Source organism: Papio anubis, chromosome 7, assembly GCF_008728515.1.
Source record: "Papio anubis isolate 15944 chromosome 7, Panubis1.0, whole genome shotgun sequence".
Taxonomy (NCBI): Eukaryota; Metazoa; Chordata; class Mammalia; order Primates; family Cercopithecidae; genus Papio; species Papio anubis.
Genome location: NC_044982.1, coordinates 29825885 through 29849375, shown reverse-complemented (window position 1 = coordinate 29849375; position 23491 = coordinate 29825885). Strand labels below are relative to the sequence as shown.

General features: G+C 44.8%; 2 protein-coding genes across 12 annotated transcripts in view; one reads left to right on the top strand and one right to left on the bottom strand.

Moving 5' to 3' along the window:
• Window positions 1-12765, bottom strand: part of ANGEL1 (angel homolog 1) — a 50190-nt gene extending 37425 nt beyond the window's left edge. The window contains exons 1-2 of one of the 4 annotated variants that reach the window (XM_021941420.2): window positions 12747-12765; window positions 3317-3436 (exon numbers count right to left, since the gene is read on the bottom strand). In XM_021941420.2, the coding sequence (XP_021797112.2) occupies window positions 3317-3343 (27 nt within the window). In that variant the 5' untranslated portion in view covers window positions 3344-3436; window positions 12747-12765. Of the gene's footprint in view, window positions 1-475; window positions 998-3316; window positions 3437-3868; window positions 4562-12746 lie in introns of those variants that run through there. The other 3 variants (XM_009212008.4, XM_031667941.1, XM_009212009.3) reach the window with 3 other exon arrangements.
• Window positions 1110-23491, top strand: part of LRRC74A (leucine rich repeat containing 74A) — a 43357-nt gene continuing 20975 nt past the window's right edge. For 5 of the 8 annotated variants that reach the window (XM_003902093.5, XM_017961394.3, XM_017961393.3 and 2 more), the window contains exons 1-7: window positions 1110-1457; window positions 3201-3329; window positions 6098-6270; window positions 11081-11188; window positions 12729-12825; window positions 18840-18889; window positions 19230-19311. In XM_003902093.5, coding sequence (XP_003902142.1) covers window positions 1421-1457; window positions 3201-3329; window positions 6098-6270; window positions 11081-11188; window positions 12729-12825; window positions 18840-18889; window positions 19230-19311 — 676 coding nt within the window. In that variant the 5' untranslated portion in view covers window positions 1110-1420. Of the gene's footprint in view, window positions 1458-3007; window positions 3046-3200; window positions 3330-6097; window positions 6271-11080; window positions 11189-12728; window positions 12826-18839; window positions 18890-19229; window positions 19312-23491 lie in introns of those variants that run through there. The other 3 variants (XM_017961398.3, XM_003902094.5, XM_017961395.3) reach the window with 3 other exon arrangements.

The following is a 23491-nucleotide window of genomic DNA, read 5'->3' as shown; positions in this document are numbered from 1 at the left end:
ATCATCCTAGGAACTGATCATCCCCCTGGCCTGTTTGGTATTTCTTTAGAAGGACCACATGAGATTGGGCCACCAGAATGGTGCTGACATGCTGACTTAGGGTGACTCAAATTGTTTATATGAGCAAGAACTCTGCTAAAAGTATTTGCCCAGGACCCTTACCCTAGTGTGGCCTTGTCAATTTCTATCATGCATTGCACATGCCTTAAAAGGGTCCTGTCTTCATCATGTCTGCATCCCTTCCCCACAGTGGTACCTATTTTAGCGCCCGTGCATAATAGAGACTCAATAAGTATTTCTCAGCGTGAATGCTCGAAGGAATAAGTAACATCTCAGGCATACGTATTTATTTTGATCCACGGTTCTAATGTTTTCCTTGCACAAATTTCTAGATCTTCCTCATTCTGAGTAGCAAAAAAAAAAAAAAAGGAAAGAAAAAGGAATTTTCACATCCTCAAGCCCTCCAGTCACTGACCTGACCGTTGATGTCCTGAAAACTTATCAAGAAAGAACAAATGCGCCTCCAGATTCTCCTGACACCAAACTGCAACTGGACTTCAACTCCAACACACGTGAGAATGGCCGAGTGTGGGAATGCTGGTTGAACAGTCTCAAGGTAGGCAGCCCCGTAGTTTGGATTTAACAATGCTTTGGCTGCAACAAACTATAGTGATAGGACATATGTTCATTGTGCTTTGCTTTTGATCTTCAGCTCCGAGGTTGAGATGCTCTCCCATGGGAAAAAGAAAAAAGGAAGAAGAGCTGGGCAGAAGGAAACCGACTTCACCCACCACTGAAATACTTCCTACCTGAAGCACAGCTCTCTTGCGAGAAGAACATGATGGCAGCTCTTCACAGTCCCCTAATTAAGGGGCTTGGGTTGGGTCCTGACTCAGAGGGAAATACAACACCACTGAGAGGCCCCCCGCACAGCACCTGAGCACTCACAGCCAAGCCTGGGCTTGGCCCCAGTGGACATATGAGAACAGGTGCCTGCCAGAAGGCGGGAGGCCTGCTGTTGCCAGGTCCACCATGTGAATCACAATGACTGCATGAGGTCACGGAATGTTGAAGATGAAATGAAAGTGGCTCCTGAGTCACAAAGTCACAGGGGGGTGGGCATCCTTTTGACAGGACTCCCAGCAATACAGCAGTCCCACTCTCCCGGATGAGCTGGAGAAGTAGCTACCTCTCCCAGACAGAGTTGGGGTCAAATTCATGCACATCCAATTTCCATCAAAGCCCACTCTTCCCAGGGCTTGCTGGGAGGGAAGGATAACTGCAGGCTCCCCTGGGATGCCCCCTCATGAGAGAAGTTCACAAAGTTTGAGACAGAGGCGAATGGACAGGTGTGCTTCTTAGGGAAGCAGTCAAGAGGTGGCAAGAAGTTGGCAGCTGCCCTCAAGAGGGTCCTGGCACCATGGACAATGACAAGCCTCTTCAGCCTGAGACAGAAGGTGAAAGGGCATCCCATCTCTCACCACTCAGGCCCATCCCCGCTGCCTCAGTACAACACCTAGTGATCACAGGACCCTGAAGCCCACTTCTTTCCTCACCTGGGACCCTCTAGAAGTGGGATGATGTGTTATACTGACTTGGGTTCAGGGCTTGGCAAACAGGAAGAGTTGGCTACAGTGCTATGCTAGAACTATGTCATACTGGCTCCAGCCAGCTTTAATTTGTATTGTGTGGGCTGGTTGATACCATATTTATAGTTTGAAATCAGCCACATTGGGAATATTTACACCACATGAATTGGCTAACACTATAAATCAGGATATTTTTGGTGTTTTTTTTTTTTTTTTTTTTCCTGGAGAATCAATTGTTAAATATTTACCAGCATCCTACTGGTTGTATGGAATTCTAAATTGTTTGACAAGGAAATTAAGACTTAGAAATTCATCACTTTTCTAAGGCACTCAGCAGTTTGGCAGCCAAGCTGCTGTCTGTCTTCTAACTACCAGGCTACTGCTACCTGCACTGTGTATCCCAGACAGGCTGGGAGATAAATGTTGGAACCTGGGTCTATGGACAAGGATTAAGAAAGAACATGGACTCATTAGGAACCCCACCATCCTAGAATCTGGGTGGTCAAAACTTGCGACCCCTGCCACAAACGCTCAGCCCACCCAATGAGTGGGTTGGCTAAATTCTGACACGTCATTCAGAGGCATAGTGTGGCTTCTTGAAACTACTGAGTCCTGCTGATGCCTGAGAATTGAGCTCTGGATTTTATGTGTGGCTTCCACAAGCCTATGGCTGATCCCAGGTCAATGGCCCCGAGGTGGTAAAACCACATCTAGCAAGTGTAGAGGACTGGTGTGAGGGAAGCTCTGTTCCCAGTAATATGATTAATTCATCACTATGAATTAATTAATCATAGTAATTAATCATAGTAATTCATTTCAACCCAAGGGAAATTTTCAAGCCCCTCCTTTCCTGATCACAAATCAATGTTAGATTGGAAGGAAGAGAAGGTAAGTCAAATTCTTACCCATGCCTGGGTATCGGGACTGGCTGAGTTGAAACAAAGACTCTGTTAATGCAAACAACACCTTCACCCTCTCTCCTCCCAGTTTCCCCAAGAAGGGAAGTATCAAAAGGAACACTTGTGAAGCAAGGGGAGAATGACACTGGTTCCATCTGACAAGGCCAGCCTCAAACTTCCCAGGCCAAGGCTAACCCAGTCACCCTTCCTTCTCTTGCTCTCTGGAACTGCTCCTGGTCCATTTTATTTTCTATTTGACCTAAGTTGCCACCTGCCCTGGCCCGCCCTGCCCCTTATACTCCCTGGCACCATTTGTGCCTGACAATAAGGAAGCCTATGTATCGGGACCCAACCTTTCACCTGAAAGAGTGCCAGCACACCTCAAAACCCACCCAAACACATAAGAAGGGGAAAGTGTGAGCAAGGAGCTGATCTCCAAGGCAGGCCTCAGACAGGGAAGCGGGCAGGAGCAGCCAGTCTCCAGGGAGCAGAAGGGAGTTGGTTTCACAAGCCCCCATGGACCCAGCAGTCAGAGGCAGCGCTAATGGGGAAGGCAGGTTTGTAGAGCGGACTTGCCCTGGCAGGGCTTGGCACCTTGAGGACCTGGGACTCAGAGGAAGGGAGCAGAGACAGGGGCGGTAGCGGCAGGCTTTACTGGAGAGGCCAGCAGGTTTTATTCCTGGCATCAAGGAGATGAGTTTTTTTCTTCCAGATGAGACTGAAACTGAGCTAGTACCACAGAGCAGTGATAAAACGCTCTACTGTGAGGCCGAACCCCCGCCAACTGTAGAAAAAGTGAAACCAGCCCGGGAGAATTCGGAAACAGACCTGGAGATTGAAGGTGAGCATGGGCATTTGGGGGCGGTCAGGGCAGCTTCTCCTCAGAAGCTGGAGAAATCTGGTTTCCAGGAGCTGTCATCTCACTCCAGAGTCTGCCCTGCGGACGACCTGTGGAGGAAATGTGGCAGAAAGGCCTGTGCTCGATTTTGCCTGGAGTCCTCCTCCAGGCTGCCCGGGGACAGCAGCTTCAGCTTCCCACGCTTGTCACCTGCCTCAGGAGCAGTACCCTCATATCAGGTTGTTAAAAGCTGAATCAATACACAAACAGGGTTTTCTGATCTAAATATTTCCACATGGGCATCCTGTGCAATCTTTGCAATAGTCCTAGAAGGTAGACATCATTGCCCACTTTTAACAGAAGAAGAACTGGGCCTTAAAGAGATCATAGGCATTGCCCAGGGACAATGGGAGTTTGCCCAGCATATTGGCTGATCCCGTGTTTGACTCACTCTGATGGTCCTGCCTTCTGTATTCCATATCCCAGGCCCCTGGAGTGTCTCTGTGGCCTATCTTGCATCCCAGTGACTTTTCCATACTCACCTTAGAGCTCTGGTTTCCCCTACTTTTCTTGATAAATCTAAGCATGCCTGGGTATGGGGACCGGCTGAGCTGAAACAAAGACTCTGTTAATGCAAACAACACCTCCACCCTCTCTCCTCCCAGTTTCCCCAAGAAGGGAAGTATCAAAAGAGAACACTTGTGAAGCAAGGGGAGAATGACACTGGTTCCATCTGACAGGGCCAGCCTCAAACTTCCCAGGCCAAGGCTAGTCCAGTCACCCTTCCTCTCCTGTGGCCTTGCAGCTGGCTGCTGGGCAGTGATTCACAGGCAGCAGAGATGGAGGAAGGCCAATTCTGCCAAATTAAACTGTGAAGTTCATCTGCATCAAGTCAGTTTATAATCCTCTCCACCATGGTCAACATACATCTTCACCCTTCCACGCAGACCTCCTCCCCACTGTCCCCCAGGCAGCTTGTTGCTCTTTTTCTGGCTTCTTGTCCACTTCAAGTCTGTTGCTAACGTTGCTTCCAACACCCAACTTCATTCACCTGGTTGGAGAAGGTAGCAAGGGACAACACTGGATGTTTGGCCAAAGGGTCCTGTTTCTGTTTCATTCCCCCTACCTCTTCCCCTGACTGCAGCAAGTGCTAACACTGCCTCTAGCTGCCCATAAAACATAACAATAGGGAACACAGCTAGAAAGGGTCAGCATCAAACCCAGCAGAATTAGTCCCAGGGACAAAACTGGGGGTTACCTTCCCTGCTTTGGCCAACAGGAACCTCTAATGGCTGAATTTGGCACCAAAAACTCTGTCCTGAAGGGAAACTCGGGGCTCAGCAGCCCTGGCTCCTGGTGCCCCTGCTGTGGTTGCTGAGACACTGGGAATGAGCAGGGAGGGCACGGGAAATGGGCCAGCTGGGAGCAGTGCTGGCTGTGAGTCTAGAGAAGAGGGGGAGATGAGCCTGGTTTGCTCACATGCCATGAGCTGTTTTTCTCCACAACAGTGGTTCCCACCTGGAAGCAATTTTGCACCAAGGGGACATTGGGCAAACTAGGGGGTAGGCGGTTGCTACTGGCATCTTGTGGTTCCATGCCAGGGATCCTACTAAACACCCTACTATGTACAGGACAGCCCTCAGAACAGAATTATCCACCCCAGAATACCTGCAGTGCTGAGGTTGAGAAGTGCTGCTGTACAAGCATCCCAAAAAGAAGTCTGCTTTGTAGTTGTGCTTGCAAAATCAGCTTCCCTGTAAAGCACTTGTCCTTTTACCAACAAAGTTCCCATTGTCAGCCTTAGATTGTTTGGGCGGGAGGGGGTTGGCCAAAGGCCCTGGGATCCAAAGGAAAAACAGATGCAGACGTAGAGGCCAGCTGGCTCCAGGAAGCCCTGCCATAGGCTGGACTTGCCTAATGAGGACACAGCTGTGGGGCACCCAGAATCCAGGGAGGCCTGATGCCCAGTGACCACAGGCCAGGCTGGCCTAAAGCTTAAGGAATAAACGCCCCCAGGGGTTAGAATGGAAAGGTGCAGTCCCTACTTCTGCTAGCTGGTTTTAGCACTGACCAACTGTGTGTTATTTGAGGCTAGGTTTGTCGTCGATAAAGCAAGGATGACAGTCCTTTTTATAAGGAAAATGACATGCAAACTTTTGAAAGAAGAAAGACCATTCACATGCAAGCGTGCTTATTTCTCGCTGATGTGGAGGTCTTTCCATATTCACTGGTTTGCCATTTTGAGAGGTCCACCCTGTCCTAGTTGGGCTTTTTAAATGTCGGTGCCTCTATTAGTCTTTGGTGAAGCTTTTTTCATGACTCACAACCTTGTGATAGTGGTGGTGAAATTAAAAGTGAAATGGAGACTCCATCAGCCATCAAAAGTCATCTGCTTTTAACCTTTCAGAGTTGTCCAAAGGTGGGCAAGAGGGCTTGGGCCTTCTATGTCCTTGACCAGTCACTGGATGTGGCCAACCTGGGCAGGTGGGGTGAAGCACACTGCTCACTTCTAGGAAAGCTTCTGGCCTAAAACCATGGGCCTCATCTCCTACCCAAAGGAAAACATTCATCTGGGACTTTCTGGAGTTAGAGTCTCCCTCTCCCACCATGGACTGATGTCCCAGACAGGAGCTGGCTTCTTAGCACATACCCACAGGGAGAGATCCTCTGGCAGAGGACAGTCTAGGCATGAGTGAATGTGACCTGGGGCTAGAGGGGAGAGAAGGCAAAGGTGGAAGAGAAATCCTACTTCAGCCCATCTTTCTCTGCAGATAATGAGAAATTTTTCACCACTGGACAAAAGGAGCTGTACCTGGAGGCCTGCAAACTGGTGGGTGTAGTGCCTGTCTCCTACTTCATTCGGAACATGGAGGAGTCCTACGTGAACCTCAACCACCACGGCCTGGGCCCCAGGGGTACCAAGGCTATTGCTATAGCCCTGGTGGTGAGCATGCTAGCGGGGGCTCATGAAACCTCGTGGAGGTGGAGGGTTGGCAGAGTGGTAGGCCCCAGATTCAGAGGGCCCCTCCTATGGAGCCTAAATAGGGACCTTTATGCCCACACTGCCCTGGGTTCTGCTTGGCTGCCAAATGATTTATTTAGCTCCTGGTAGGAGGCTGCTAGCAACCTGGGCCTTAGAAGTCTATGCTCCTTGCAGAGACTTTGGGGAGAAAAAAATAGACGTCTATATACTCTTTACTGTTCAGGAAGCAAAGGCACCAGCCCCTGGGGCCAGAAAAGTGACCAGGCCCAATGATCAATGTAAGAGCACCAACAAAATGCCAGCCTGGGTCTCCATTCCAAAGCTCACCTGTGCTATAAATGGGTTTACTACTGACCCATTCCATTCAACGTCTGCCTTGTGCAACATTATAATTCATAAATACCGTGCTGTAGAATAGATCAAGTTTTCCCACAGAAACAGTGTTATCTCTCAGCTTGGTATAACCAAACAAGGACTTGACCTTGAGTTCAGCATGACTTTATATAATTATAACTGACTTACACACAAAACTGACTCCCATCACAGAAAAACAGAAAACCTAACAACTGCATGTCAGCACAACACTGTTTGTTCACTTAGAAAAGTAAACAGAAAATTCCATTCTACAACAGCTCAGTAACATAGAGAGGTAGATGTGTCTTTAGAGGTGACATTTAAAATTGGTAATAGTTAAATTATCCATGGAAAGAATTAACAGAGAAAAATAAAGAGTACTTACAGGACCACCAGGTTCATATGCTCACTGTGCAATAAGGACCAATGCATTGAAACAGCAGAGTTTGCAACACAGAGTTTAATGATCACAGGGTGGCCAAGCAAGGAAATGAAAGGAACGCTTCCGTCCATTTCCCTAAGGAGTTCTGGTCTAGAGTTGTTTGTTTGAGACAGGTTTTCTCTATTACCCAGTCTGGAATGCAGTGGCATGATCATGGCTCACTGCAGCTTTGAGCTCCTGAGCTTAAGTGATCCTCCTGCCTCAGCCTCTTGATTATCTAGGACCACAGGTGTTCACTACTGCACCCAGCTAATTTTTGTATTTTTAGTAGAGAAGGAGGCTTGCTGTGTTGCCCAGGCTGGTCTCAAACCCCTGGGTTCAGGCGATCCACCCACCTCAGCATCCTAAACTGCTGGGATTACAGGCATAAGCCACTGGACCTGGCCTGGCCAACAGTTTTTAAGGGGATCTTGGAGGACAAGGGACTGAAAAATTAGGGTCATTGATTGGTTGGGACAAGGGGGATGAAATCATCAGGAGGTAGCAGCTGCATGCTTTGGTGAGTCAGCTTCTCTTGGGGTCCTTCAGACCAGCTGATGTCAGTATAGTTTCACCAGCATCTCAGATGGAAAACTTAACATTTCACAATGCTTGCGATGTTATCTGTAGAGCAGTGAAAAGGAACTATGATCCTGTGACAGAGTCTATGTGATTCTAGGGCAACAGGCAGCAAACAACTCTGAGGAAGGGGTCAGAGAGCAGCTGACCTCATGACCAATGCTGTGTGTGCTGCAAGCTGGGCTGATTTCTGTTTCTCCCCTCCCTTCTTCCCTGATCAATTTTTTAAAGTTTATAGGGACAGTTTCAGGACTGAGAAAGAATTCTTTAAAAATATTATTTATAAAGGAGCTGAAAGAAGAAAAGGAGTCAGTAAATTCAATAGAGGATGAGTGACTGAGAGACAGGAGAAGCTACAGAATGGTAGAGACAGCCAAAGACAAGCTGCAGGAAGACTGAGTAGGCCAAGTTCAATGATGCAGACATCTGAGAGACTGATGAATGAGGAAGGCAATTCTGTGGGTCCATATCTATTCAGTTATGAAATACATGGTGAGCTCCAAAAAGCCTGGAAATACACTGTCATTGTTGGTTGCTAGAAGGTACAGTAGTCCACCCTTATCCACAGTTTCACTGTCTACAGTTTCAGTTGTTCTTACAGTACAATAAGGTATTTTGAGAGAGAACAAGAGAGAGATATGCCACATACACATCACTTTTATTTTTTTTTGAGAGACAGTATCGCTCTGTCTCCCAGGCTGGAGTGCAGGGTCATGATCTGAGCTCACTGCAACTTCTACCTCCCAGGTTCAAGTGATTCTCTTGCCTCAGCCTCCCGAGTAGGTGGGATTACAGGTGCGCGCCACCACGCCTGGCTAATTTTTTGTATTTTTAGTAGAGACAGGGTTTCACTATGTTGGCCAGGCTGGTCTTGAAATTTTGGCCTCAAGTGATCCTCCCCACTTGGCCTCCCAAAGTGCTGGGATTACAGGCATGAGCCACGGTGCCCTGGCAATATTACTTTTATGATAGTATATTATAATAATTGTTCTATTTTATTATTAGTTATTGTTAACATCTTATTGTGCCTAATTTGTGAATTAAACTTTATCATGGGTAAGTATGTATAGGAAAAAAGCATAGTATATTTAGGATTTGGTACTATCTTTGGTTTCAGGCATTTACCAGCAGTCTTGATGTTTTCCCCCAAGGATGGGGTGGACTACTGTAATCATTGTTAGAATGTAAGTTCCTTGTACGATAAGAGGGATAAGCTTGTGTGCTGCTGTTCGTTTTGAGTGCCTAGCCCCCAGTTGGCATTGAACGGTGTATTCCTAGAATACATGGTCTTATTTTTCTTCACTTTCCCCAACACACTCATTCTTTCTGAAAGATATAACGGCATTTGCATTTAGCATATGCACTTTAAGAAGTGACAGGAAATGTGAGATTGCACTGTTTTCCGGGGATGGGAAGAAAGGGGCGGAGAAAGAACAAAGCCGTCTTGAGATTTGTCAGTGGTGGAAAGGCTGATTAATGAAGCGTTAGGAATGCACCATTACCTCAGGAGCTTCGGGGGAAAAACATGGACCATAATGACATCCTCTTGGGACTTGGACCACTTGTTTCTTAGTAACGGCAGTTTCTGTTTGGGAGGAGTTTCTTCTTCCCCCATTCTCTGTATCATTCATTTGACAAGTAATCATCGTGACATTCTGGTGGACTGAACTTCTATTTGCTCTTTGTACTGATTAACTTTTCACGTATTTGTGTTTCCCTGGCTTAGATTAGGAGCAGCCTAGTAGCAGGGATAGTATTTCATCCTTGCATGTATCCCTTGACGGCCCATTACCGTGCCCTTGTATGTGGGGGCAGCAGGTGGGGTGAGAATGGGAATGTTCTCTGTTAATCCTTGTTTCACCAGCAGTGAACACAGAGAGTGACAAATAGACACTGGCCTGTGTGGAATAAACGTGGATGGATTTGGGAACTGGGCCTCCTGCTTCCCCCTAGAATGTGCTGGTCGCCAGTATGAATCTGGCAGTGGTGATTCAACTGATGTTTCTAGACACTGCTAAATAGCACCTAGACTGGGAGGCCCCCTGAGCCATCTCCCTCACCTTTGAGCACAACTCAAGGCAATTGAATTTTGCCCAGCCCAGAGAGCTGAGACCAGAAGACATTTCAGGAAGCCCGGGGGTGAACCATCCCGCATTGCAGTAGCTTGTACTATCACATTTTCCTTTTCCAGGGGAGAGGGTTGGGGAGGACCAGCATTAACACGCCTTCCACTTGCTACTTCTCTTGCTCCTTAGTGGGACTTGAAAATGCTCAAATCCAAACCTCTGTCTGTTCTCTGTACCTGTGTGTATTGGGAACAAGGTGGGGAAGGGAAGATCGAATTTCTGATTAGAGCTAACCCCAGTCCTTCATGCTGCAATGCGAGTCCTTTCCTCTCTCTCCTCTTGCCCCTCATTGAAATGCAGACTAGTGGCCGGTGGCGGTGGCTCATGCCTGTAATCCCACCTCTTTGGGAGGCCAAGGTGGGTGGATCACCTGAGGTCAGGAGTTCAAGACAAGCCTGGCGAACATGGTGAAACCTCGTCTCTACTAAAAAAATACAAAAATTAGCCAAGTGTGGTGGTGGGCACCTGTAATCCCAGCTACTCAGGAGGCTGAGGCAGGGAGGATTGCTTGAACCCGGGAAGCAGAGGTTGCAGTGAGCTGAGATCGTGCCACTGCACTCCATCCTGGGCGACAGAGAAATCACTCCATTTCAAAAAAAAAAAAAAAAGAAATGCGACTAGCTTGGATCTAGATATTCACCGAAGATTTATATGTCCAATTCCTTCCAAACAGACTTGAGGTCACCTCCTATTAAAAAGAGTACCAGAGCCAGGTGTGGTGGCTCACGTCTGTAATTCCAGCTACTTGGGAGGCTAAGGCAGGAGGCTCACTTGAGCCCATGGGTTTGAGATCAGCCTGGGCAACATAGACCGCATCTCAAAAAATAATAATAAATAAATAAATAAATATGAATTTAAAAGAGTGTACCAGATAAGACTTAAGCCTAAATTAGAAGAAAGGCCTCTGAAGAAAGCAAAATCAATGCTTTAAAGGACCTCCTTGCAAGAATCTTTATGTTTAAATATCCTTATTCAATGTATCAAGTTTTCCTTAATCTTGGAGTAGGTCACAGTTCTTTCTCCTTAGGGCTCAATAGTTAAAATCTGTTTAGCTCATCCTTGTGCCTCCGACTTGTCAGGGTTTTAATTGCTTTCAGGATTCTTTTCTAAATTCTCCCAGAATCAGCGTATTGTCCTAGCAAAACTCTACGGGTTGGTTCGGCCCCTGTTCTGGTCTCTTCGCCCTTGCCAGGCCTTCAGAATTCCTAGCCTGCATCTCAGGGCAAGCAGAGAACTGACTGGGTCACCAACCGCTTCTGTGTCTCTCTCCCTCCCCTTGTGCTGGCTGAAGTCCAACACGGCTGTTACCAAACTGGAGCTGGAAGACAACTGCATCATGGAGGAGGGCGTCTTGAGCCTGGTGGAGATGCTACAAGAGAACTACTACCTCCAGGAGATGGTACTGTGCCCCGCTGTGCTGGCTCCTACCATCATCCCTGGGGATTCACAACCCACTGGACACAAGCCAGAGGCCCTGCCGGCCCCTGCCCTTCCCACGTGACTTCTCGGAGGAGGGTCACACGTGAGAGGCTGTGTTTCCTATGGCTGTAGAAAATCCTAAGAAACAATTTATGGCCAGGCATGGTGGCTCACACCTGCAATCCCAGCACTTTGGGAGGCCAAGGCAGGTGGATCACCTGAGGTCAGGAGTTCGAGCCCAGCCTGGCCAACATGGTGAAACCCCGTCTCTACTAAAAATACAAAAATTAGCCGCGCATGGTGGTGGGCACCTGTAATCCCAGCTACTCAGGAGGCTGAATCAGGAGAATCGCTTGAACCCAGCAGGTGGAGGTTGCAGTGAGCCGAGATCGCGCCACTGCACTCCAGCCTGGGCGACAAGAGTGAGACTCCATCTCAAAAAAAAAAAAAAGAAAAAAAGAACCCATTTCTGTCTGGAACTTAGAAGACCTTAAAAATGATAAATGTGGCCAGGCATGGTGGCTCACGCTTGTAATCCCAACACTTTGGGAAGGCAAGGTGGGCAGATCACCTGAGGTCAGGAGTTCGAGACCAGCCTGGCCAACATGGTGGAACCCCGCCTCTACTAAAAATATAAAAAGTTAACTGTGCATGGTGGTGTGCACCTGTAATCCCAGCTACTCGGGAGGCTGAGGCAGGAGAATTGCTTGAACCCCGGAGGCAGAGGTTGCAGTTAGCTGAGATGACGCCACTGCACTCCAGCCTAGGTGACAGAGTGAGACTCTGTTTCAAAAAAAAAAAAAAAAATTGATAAATGTAGCTCTGCATAGTTGCCTTAAAGTGAACTTTCTTAAAGAAAGTAAAGACATGAAATAATTTCATGAAAGACAATGTGCCTAGAGATGGCTGGTGGTGATGGTTACACAATGGGAATATGCTTAATACCACGGCACTGGACACTGAAAAACGGCAAAGATGGTAAATCATGTTATGCTTATTTTACCATCTTAAAAAGAAATTCAAAGAAAAGGGGGAAACAACCAATTAAGACCATAATGGCCACTTTATATAAAGTCCCACCCACTAGCTTAAAAGGACAATTCATACTTCCCGAATCAATGAGTGGAATTTACAATAATTCTGCACTCTGAACTCAATTTTCACTGTTTCACTCCACATGAAGCTGTTCTGGGTTTTAACACAAAGAAACAAAATAGCGTGCTTATCTGAAGCACCAAGGCTAAATTGGGAAAATAGGGAGTCCTTGAAGCCAACTTCAAAACACTGAGACCAGCCAGCCCACGGGTCCCACAGGCAGGCCCTGGAAAAGCCGGCTCTAGAGCCTGGTTTCCTATTGCTCTTCTCTTCGTCCTTGGCACCACCCTATTCCTCCTAATCCTTCCCCATCCCAACCCTACACCCTCAGCACAGGACTCAAGTAAACCACAAAAGACATCATTTGTTCATGAGGGCCCTTTGGTGAGCTTTTTTACATACCGAAGTATTTTCTTGCCTTTTAGAATATTTCCAACAATCACCTTGGTTTGGAGGGGGCCAGAATCATCTCAGATTTCTTCGAGAGAAATAGTTCTTCCATCTGGAACCTTGAGCTTTCAGGTGAGCACATGGAAAGGAGGGAAGAGGGGAAAAACAGATAATTCAACGTCTCTTTGAACCAGACCATGTTCTTCTAGTCTTGGAGACCAGAATACTGCATCTATGCCTGTTAAACCCTCCCAGTCACACTCCCCTAGCCCCCGCCATTTATCATCCATATCTGACATTACAGATGATATATAAACAATAATTTATCTTATACTTTACCACCCAAACTGAATAGGGCACTATTAATTAACTGGAACCATAAGCAAACTGAGATATCTTGCACCCAATCGTAAACTATGTTTAATATGATTAAGAACATAAAATAAAATCATAAAAGAACAAATCACTTAAAAAAATACCTCTCCTCCTCTCCACACCAAGATTTTCTTACAATGAAAAATTTATAGTCACTGATATTAAAGGCTCAACAAATAAATTCAATGGCACATTAGTTACGAGTGAGTAGAATTAGTGGAAAACATTTTATCTTTGCAGCATAGAAAGACAAAGACATAGAGAATATAAAAGATAAAAGAATTAAAAGAATGAGTAGTTTCCAGAAGGAGAAAAAATGAATGAGCAGCAATATTTGAACAAATAACAGCTAACATGTTCCCTAAATTGATAAATTTGCAGATACAGGAATTCAAGTAACTCCTAAGAAAGGTATATAAAAAGGAATCTACACTGGAATATATCTCTGAAAAACCCTTAAGATACAGAGAAGATCTGAAGAGTGTCTAGGGAGAAAATACAGAAATAAAGTTTGTGTATTTTTCTTTATAAAGATGGAGTCTCGCTATGTTGTCCAGGCTAGTCTTAAACTCCTGGGCTTGAGCAATCCTCCTGCCTCAGCCTCCCAAAGTGGTGGGATTACAGGCAAAAGCCACCGTGCCCAGCCTTAGTTCATGTATTTTTAACATAAATGTTATTACAGGTCAGTTATTATTCTCCAATTTCTCTTGTTTTATACTAAATATATCCTGGATTTCTTTCTATGGCAAAACAAATAGATTTATCTAATTCTCTTGAACTGCTGGCTAGTATTCTGAGTTATGGACATAGTACAGTTTATTTAACACCCCCCTATTTGGGAGAAAGGAGATTAAAGTCATTTCTAATTTTGCCTTCAAGTAATGTTTTAAAGGACTTTCTTGTTCATGCATCTTTTAGGCACATGTTCTTGTATTTCTAGATAGACACCCAGGAGCACAATTACTGAATATGAAGATGTATCCATTTTTGTGAACTTAACAATTGATTTCCAAATTTCCCTTTAAAAAGACTGCCAGGTTATAATTCTACCAATGAACTGTTGCCTATACTATCCCCAGAAGGGAAATAGCAAGCTATTTGTGAATCAAAATGGTTAAGCGTGTGGGTGTAGAAGTCACAGTGCTTGGGTTCAAATCCCAGCTTTGACACTGGGCAAGTTTTTTAACCATTTTGTGCCTCATTTTCTCATTCATAAACTAAAGATAATTATATTACCTGATGGTTGTTATGAATATTAAGTGAATTAAAATCTAAAACTCCCAGAACTATACCTAGTACATAAGTATTCAATGTGTTCCTCGCTATTATTTTCTTTGTTACTGTTACACATTCTATTACTATTGAAATCGAACACCTTTTGAGATGCTCACTTCCACTTCTATTTTCTCTTCTATGAAATGTCAGTTGTTGCATGGGGTTGTTAGTATGACTTAGTTTTAGCCATTCTTCATAAACTATAGGTATTCATACTTGAATGTTAGAATGTTAGATACAGGTTTATTTATGGTACTTTCTTTTTTTGTTTTGTTTTGTTTTGTTTTTGAGACAGAGTTTTGCTCTGTCACCAGGCTGGAGTGCAGTGGCTCGATCCGGACTCACTGCAACCCCCGCCTCCTGGGTTCAAGCAATTCTCCTGCCTCAACCTCCTGAGTAGCTGGGACTAGCGTGCCACCATGCCCGGCTAGTTTTTGTATTTTTAGTAGAGACGGGGTTTCACCATGTTGGACAGGATGGTCTCGATCTCTTGACCTCATGATCTGCCCGCCTCAGCCTCCCAAAGTGCTGGAATTACAGGCATGAGACACCATGCCCAGCCTGTTTATGGTACTTTCTTGTAGCAAAGTTTGTGTCTTTTATTGATGTCAAGTTTTATAGTCTTTTTCCTTTATGGATTTAATTTTTGTAGTCTTGCTTTAAAACTCTTTCCCAAAGTTTATAAAAATATTTTCCTGAACCAGCAGTGGTGGCACGCACTGATAGTCCCATTTACTCAGGAGGCTGAGGTGGGAGAATTGCTTGAGCCCAGGACTGGCTCCCCTGGGCAACATAGCAAGACCCATCTGTAAAAAATAAAAAGAAAACAAAATTAGGTAACAATATTTTCCTTCATTTTTTTCAATTTTTGTTGTTGTTGTTTCTACTCTCAGCTTTCTAATATATCCAATACTTGTTTGTGCATGGCATGAGGTAGAAATCAGATGTTTTATTTCCAAAACTGATAGCCAGGTACTCCAGCATCTCAATGTCATAATTCATCCTTTTATGATTAATTTAAAATATCATCTTTATCATGTATTAAACTCCCATTATAAATGTAGGTTTCCTTCTAGATTCTCTGTTTCATTTCATTAATCTATTTATGTATTTCCATGTCAACATTGCGTTGTCTTAATATTTGTTTAGAATATTAAAATTATAATTACCACATATTATAACATAAGATGTTGTGACTAATACAAAAAAAGATGATGTACTGTTTAATATGTGTTATAAAATCTTATAATAAATTTTTTTTTGTTTGTTTGTTTTTGAGATGGAGTCTCCCTCTGTCACCCAGGCTGGAGCGCAGTGGCGCCATCTCAGCTCGTTACAACCTCTGCCTCCTGGGTTCAAGTGATTCTCCTGTCTCAGCATTCCGGGTAGCTGGGATTACAGGTGGCTGCTGCCATGCCCAGCTAATTTTTGTATTTTTAGTAGAGACAGAGTTTTGCCATGTTGGCCAGGCTGGTCTCAAACTCCTGACCTCAAGTGATCCACCCGCCTCGGCCTCCCAAAGTGCTGGGATTACAGGCATGAGCCACTGTGCCCAGCCAATAAATATGTTTTGTATGTGAGTGGGCATTACTTTTTTTCAAAGTAACCTTGAATCTTTTTTTCAAAGTAATCTTGAATCTTTTCTTCAAAATAATTCTGCAATATTGGCTGTTAGTATTGTAAGTAATAGTAATCTTGGCTATTCTTGTACAGTTTCTCCTCCAGGTGAATTTGAGAATCATTTTGTCAAGTTCTATTTAAGAAAAAAAAAAGAAGAAGAAAAAAACACCTGTTGGGGTTTTGGTTGGGGTTCCATTTAATATTCTAGATTAATTTATGAAAGAACTGACATATTTGCAATATTGAGTCTCTTCATTTATGAACATGGTTTATCTCTACTCCTGCAGGTCTATATATATATATATATATTTTTTTTTTTTTTTTGAGAAGGAGTTTCACTCTTGTTTCCCAGGCTGGCGTGCAATGGTGCGATCTTGGCTCACCACAATCTCTGCTTCCTGGTTTCAAGTGATTCTCCTGCCTCAGCCTCCCAAGTAACTGGGATTACAGGTGTGAGCCACCGTGGCCAGCCCCAGGTCTTTTTATATTCTTGAGTAAAGTTTTAGTTTCTTCTGTTATAAGCCTTGCATTATTTATATTAGGTTTATTTCTAGGTCTTCTATTATTTTATCTTATGTGAACAGAATGGTTTTTTCTATCACATTTTCTAATTGGTCATTACTGGTGTGTCTGAAAGCTATTTATTTTTATACATTGATTCTATATCCAGTCACTTTATTAAATTATCTTATGAGTTCTAACATTTTGTTAGTTAATTTTACAGAATTATTTAGATAGGTGACTATATCTGCAAATAATGATAGTTTTTTCTTTTCTAATATTTATATCTCCTAATTATTTTTCTGGTTGCATTGGCTAAGACCCCTAACATAATGTGTTAACATAGTACAGAAAGCTCTTTGTAAAAATACAAATCGCCCAGTCCTATCCCAGTCTGGTGAAATCAGAATCTTTAGCAGGAGAAATCTTAGAATCTGTGTTTTTTCAAATTTCACAAATAAATCTCTTACAACCAGCTCTGTACCATCTGTAACTACTGATTTAAACACAAGAATTTGAATAATTAATCACCTAGTTTTATGCATTGACTAGCTGCTTATCTCACTTTATTGGACTGCTAACAGACACAGCCAAACAAGTATTTGTGTTCCAGTGAATGCATTCATTCATTCATTCGTTCACTCACTTTATTAAGGACCTGTTATGTGCCAAGCACTATGTAGGTGGTAGAGATACAAAGCTTATTGAGGGTTCAAAGGAGGAAATTTGGGAATAAGGTTCTATGTCATGTACTTCCCAGAAATCACCAGTGTCTTACATTGCTTAGCAGGGCCACAACTCGGGTAAGGCGAGTGAGCCACTTGCATTGGTCACAAATGTAAGGAGTGCCAAAATATCATGATGAGCAAAATATCAAGACATTAAATAAAAACAGCATCCAACAGGGATAGAATGGACTGAGGTGAATAAGGTCTAGTCATGTGTGTGCAGGGTCAAATCCTGTCTCTATTTAAAATTACAAACACACCAGGCATGAATCCCAGCACTTTAGGAGGCTGAGATGGGCAGATCACGAGGTCAGGAGTTTGAGACCAGCCTGACCAACATGATGAAACCATGTTGCTACTAAAAATACAAAAATTAGCCGGGCGTGGTGGCGCACACCTGTAATCCCAGCTACTCAGGAGACTAAGGCAGGAGAATTGCTTGAACCCAGGAGACGGAGGTTGCAGTGAGCCGAGATCATGCCACTGCACTCCAGCCTGGGTGACAGAGCAAGACTCCATAAAAAAATTAAAATTAAAATTAAAAAATTAAAATTAAAAAAAACACTTGTTATATATAGATGATTTTGGACTAATTTTGATTTTTCTAGTGTATTAGGATATTCTTCTTCTTGATTACTGAGTTTTTAGGCACCCCTTAAATTTTGCACCCATGGCAAGTGTCTCACTCACAAGTGTCCCAGTCCTGCTGCTTGAACTTGGATGAGCATTTTTAGGATGTTACAGACTCTAGGCACTATACTGGGGGTTGATGTTGCTAATGAATGCACAGGGTATGCTACCAACTCCTGGAATTTCACGACAGAGAGAAAAGGCAATGTTAAAGGAGAGGGTAAACAGTTGCCTTGTTCTCTTTTGTCCACGTAATACTTGCTTTAAGTCCCCTTCCCTCCTCTCCACTCCCCTCCTCTCCCCCCCTTCCCTTCCCTTCCTTTCCTTTCCTTTCTTATTTGATTTTATTATTTTATTTTATTTTTGAGATGAAGTCTTGCTCTGTCACCCAGCCTGGAGTGCAGTGGCGTGATCTCGGCTCACTGCGACCTCCACCTCCCAGGTTCAAGCATTTCTCATGCCTCAGCCTCATGAGTAGCTGGGACCACAGGCGTGCACCATCTTGCCTAATTTTTGTATTCTTAGTAGAGACGGGGTTTTGCCATGTTGGCCAGGCTGGTCTCGAACTCCTGAACTCAGGTGATCCACCCACTTTGGCCTGTAAATGTTCTGGGATTACAGGCATGAGCCACCATGCCCAGGCTCCTTTTTTTTTTTTTTTTAAACAGGATGTTGGTCTGTCACATAGGCTGGAGCGCTGTGGCACCAACATGGCTCACTGCAGCCTCGACGTCCTGGGTTCAAGTGATCCTCCCACCTCAGCCTCCAAAGTATCTGGGACCACAGGTTCATGCCACCATGCCTGGCTAATTTTTCAAAAAATTCTTTGTAGAGGCAAGGACTCACTATGTTGCCCAGGCTGGTCTCAAACTCCTGGGCTCAGGCGATCCTCCCACCTCCGCCTCCCAAAGTTTCTCTGTCTGATTGTTCTAAAGGGAAATGGACTGGGAGGGCTAGAGGGTGGGAGAGGCCATGATGAACTAGCAGTGCATTGCTGACACACCACCCTCACTACAGGAAATGACTTCAAGGAAGAATCCGCAGCACCGCTCTGCCAAGCCCTGTCGGTAAGAGGCAGGGAGTACAGCCAAGCCACGTGGGTGATGTCCCTGGGAGATCTGGGCAACCTGGGGCTGCTATGGGCACAGTGACCTGAGGCTACTTTCACATGTTAGGGACTGGGGAGTGTTTAGACCTTGCCAACTCCAGCAAAAGCCGCAGCAAGTGGTAGAGCTGTTTATATGGCACTAAGTTCTCCCAGCACAGTCCAACAAAAAATGCCTAAGACAATGTCTTCACCTAATTTTTGGTACATCAGAGCCCTGCCATCATACTGCCCTGAGATAAGTAAGATATTTGCAATCAGAAGACAAAAAATCCTTCTCTTTCCCCTGTTTGTTTCTGTAGACCAATTACCGAATTAAGAAGCTGGATCTCAGTCACAACCAATTCTCTGATATAGGAGGGGAGCAACTGGGCCAGATGCTGGGTGAGTCTCCCTGGAGGAAGGGACAGCAAAGGGGAGGGATGGGGAGGATTACTTGGCAGAGCTGAATCTCCCTTTTTAACATTATTTTTAAATGTTGTGATTATAAAAGTGATGTAAACCATGCCCAAAATATATTCAGAATTGGCTGGGTGCAGTGGCTTATGCCTGTAATCCGAGAACTTTGGGAGCCTGAGGCAGAAGGATTGCTTGAGCCCAGGAGTTCAAGACCAGCCTGGGCAACATAGGGAGACCCCTGTCTCTTTAAAATATCAAAAAATTAGCCAGGTATGGTGGTGCACACCTGTAGTCCCAGCTACTTGGAAGGCTGAGGTGGGAGGATCCTTTGAGCCCAGTTAGTCGAGGCTGCAGTGAGCTATAATCATGCCACTCCACTCCAGCCTGGGCAACAGAGACCCTGTCTCAAAAGAAGAAGAAGGAGAGGGAGAGGGAGTCAAAGAAGGAGAGGGAGAGGAAGTGGGAGAGGGAGAGGGAAGGGACAGGGAGAGGAAGTGGCCCAGTAAGCATAAACGGTCCAAAAGCAATTGAAAAGTACCTTTTGGGTACTATGCTTATTACCTGGGTGATGAAATGATCAGTACACCAAACCCCTGAGACATGCAATTTACCTATATAACAAACCAGCACATGTACACCTGAACCTAAAAGTTTTTAAAATCCCCATATTTGACAACAATACATTTGAAACATGCATATCATAAAAAGACACATAACCATGAACAAACTTAAAAGACAAGCAACAGGCTGGACATGGTGGCTCATGCCTGTAATCCCAGCACTTTGGGAGGCCGAGGTGGGTGGATCACAAGGTCAAGATATCGAGACCATCCTGGCCAACATGGTGAAACCCCATCTCCACTAAAAACACAAAATTAGCCGAACATGGTGGTGTGCGCCTGTCGTCCCAGCTACTCGGGAGGCTAGGTAGGAGAATTGCCTGAACCCAACAGGTGGAGGTTGCGGTGAGCTGAGATCGCGCCACTGCACTCCAGCCTGGGCAACAGAAGGAGACTCCGTCTCAAAAACAAAAACAAAAGACAAGCAACAGACAGGGGGTAGACATTTGCAGCATTTGTAGAGTACAAAAATTAGTATTCAGAATGTTGATAAAAGATCCTTAGCTCAATTAGACAATGATAAATAGCCTCAATAGAGCAATGGTCAAGGCATATGCATAGCAAAAGAAGAAAGGTGAGTGCCCAAATCTCTTTACTAATTAGAGAAATGAAAGGTTCTCCTTGTCATCTATTAAAGCTGTGAAAGTTTAAAGCCAGTGAATGTCAAAGGCTGCGGACAACCGAGCAAAATAAGAATACTTCCAAGCTGCCGGGCACTTTTGAGAACAACTTGACAATCCTTGGTAAACTTGAAAATGTGTCTATTCTCTGATGCAGAAATTCGCTCCCATCAAGGGGAATTGTCTCAGAGAAGCTCTCACACGTACACAGAGAAATGTGTGAGGAGGTTATTACAGCATCGTCATAAAAGAGAAAAAAAAATAGTAACAACCTAAATAGTCATCCCCAGGCAAATGAGTAGAAAAAAGGAAGTTGTCACAGGAGTCTAAGCAAGACAGGAAAATAGCTTGAGCTCAGGGAGGAGGCGGGGATAGAGAAGAGTGAATGAATTCAGAATATATTTTGGGGGTAAAGCCAAAAGGACTTGCTGATGTGAAGAATGGGGGAAAGAGAGAGAGAGATAGACTCATGGTCATTTTGCTTCAGCTATTGGTTGGATGACGGTGTTGTTTACGTGGATGGAGACAACTCAGGGAGCAACAGAGACAGGAGGGACAGGAGATAGGAGCCCCGTTTTCCATTTTGGCTACGTGATGTTTGCAATGGCCATTTGACACCTACATAGAGAAGTCAGGTAGATGGTGTGCTGTATGAGTTTAGAGCTTGGTGAAGAGATCAGGGCTGAAGATACACATTTGTGGGTCATAGGTATATAGATGTATTTAAAACCATGAGGCAAGATGAGGTCATCTAGGCAGGGAGTATAGACAGAGAGTTGAGTAGGTGGCCATCGAACTGACCTTTGGGTCACTCCAACATTTTTAGGTTTCACAGAGGAGGAAGAGGAGCCTGAGGAGTGGTCAGTCAAATAGGAGGGATACCAGAAAAGTGAGGTGGCAGGAGCCAAGGAAGGGAGCAGTTCAGGAAGAAGGTCAGCAGTTGCGTCAAATGCTGTTGAGAGGTCAAATAAGACAAGGATAAAATAGTGACCATGGCACTTGGCAGCATGGAGAGTTAGTGGCTTTGAAAGTACTATTTTAACTATTCACAGTAACAAAGACATGGAATCAACCTAAATGCCCATCAATGGTAGACTGGATAACAAAAAAAAAAAAAAATGTGGTGCATATACACCATGGAATACAATACAGTCACACACACACACAAAAAACGAAACAGTGAAATCATGTTCTTGGCAGGAACAGGGATGGAGCTGGAGGCCATTATCCTTAGCAAACTAATGTAGGAACAGAAAACCAAATACCACCTGTTCTCAATTATAAGTGGGAGCTAAATGATGAGAACACACGAACACAGAGAGGGGAACAGACACTGGGGACTAACTGAGGGAGGAGGGAGAGGAACGGGAAAAATAATGACTACTAGGCCTAATACTTGGGTGATGAAATAATCTGTGCAACAAACTCTGTGACAAAAGTTTACCTATATAACAAACCTGCACATGTACCCCTGAACTTAAAATTTAAAAAAAAAGAAGTGCTGTTTTAGCGGAGTGGGTGAGTATGGAAACCCAACTGGAGGAGGTTGAGTTGAAAATGGAGGCCTGGCACAGTGGCTCATGCCTGTAATCCCAGTGCTTTGGGAGGCTAAGATGGGAAGCCAGGAGCTCAATACCAGCTTGGGCAACATAGTGAGACCCTCTCTCTACAAAAAATTCAAAACTTAGGCCGGGCACAGTGTCACACCTGTAATCCCAGCAGTTTGGGAGTCTGAGACAGGTGGATCACCTGAGGTCAGGAGTTCAAGACCAGCCTGGCCTTGAGGCAGATGTTGCAGTGAGATGAGATCCTGCTGAAGCCTGGGTGACAGAGTGAGACTTCATCTCAAAAAAAAAAAAATCAAAAATTAGCTGGGCATGGTGGCACATGCCTATAGTCCCAGCTACTCGGGAGGCTGAGGTGGGAGAGTTGCTTGAGCCCAGGAGTTAGAGGTTATAGAAAGCTGTGATCATGCCACTGCACTCCAGCCTGAGCAACAGAGTGAGACCCTGTCCTCTAAAAATAAAAAGAAAATAGGATGCAAAGCAAAAAGAACACTATAGGCAACTGCAGAAGTTCTGCTGGGAAAGTTGGAACAGAAAGAGGGGGCAGGAGCCAAGGGAGACACAGAGTCCAAGGAGGGTTCTTAAGGATGGAAAATGCTGAGAGGAAGAAAGAAGAAACTGATGCTACAGAAGAAGAAGGAGGTAATTACAGGAGCAAAGTCCATGAGAAGGCTGCAGGCAATGGAGTCCAGAACAGAAGTGCAGAGCTCGCCGGCCTGAGAGAGCTGGAGGGACAGTTCATTCATGGAAAAACAGACGAGGAAAGGGTGGTGCAGGTGCAGGTAAGTGGATAGATTTCATGGTGGCATTTGAAGCCTGTCATTGCTGCTATTTTCTCAGTGAAGTAGGAGGCAAGATCTTCAGCTGAAAGTTCAGTTTATACCACTAGGGTTGATGGGAGGGCAGGCGGTATAAAATACCATGTAGGAGGGAGAAGCAACATGTAATGGAAGCACCTTTCCATGTGGGGCAGTTTGAGTCTCTGTCTGAAAGCTGAGGTCATAAATTTAACGTGAGACAGACTGTGCTCTCTTTTTTGTTTTGTTTTTGACACAGAGTCTCACTCTGTCGCCCAGGCTGGGTGGAATGCAGTGCACGATCTTGGCTCATTGCAGCCTCTGCCTCCCGGGTTCAAGCAATTCTCATGCCTCAACCTCCTGAGTAGCTGGGATTATATGTCCAAGCCATCACGCCCAGCTAATTTTTTTTTTTTTTTTTTAATTTTTAGTAGAGACGGGGTTTCATCATGTTGGTCAGGCTGGTCTGGAACTCCTGACCTTGTGATCTGCCCCCGTTGGCCTCCTGAAGTGCTGGGACTACAGGCATGAGCCATCACGCCCAGCTAATTTTTTTGTATTTT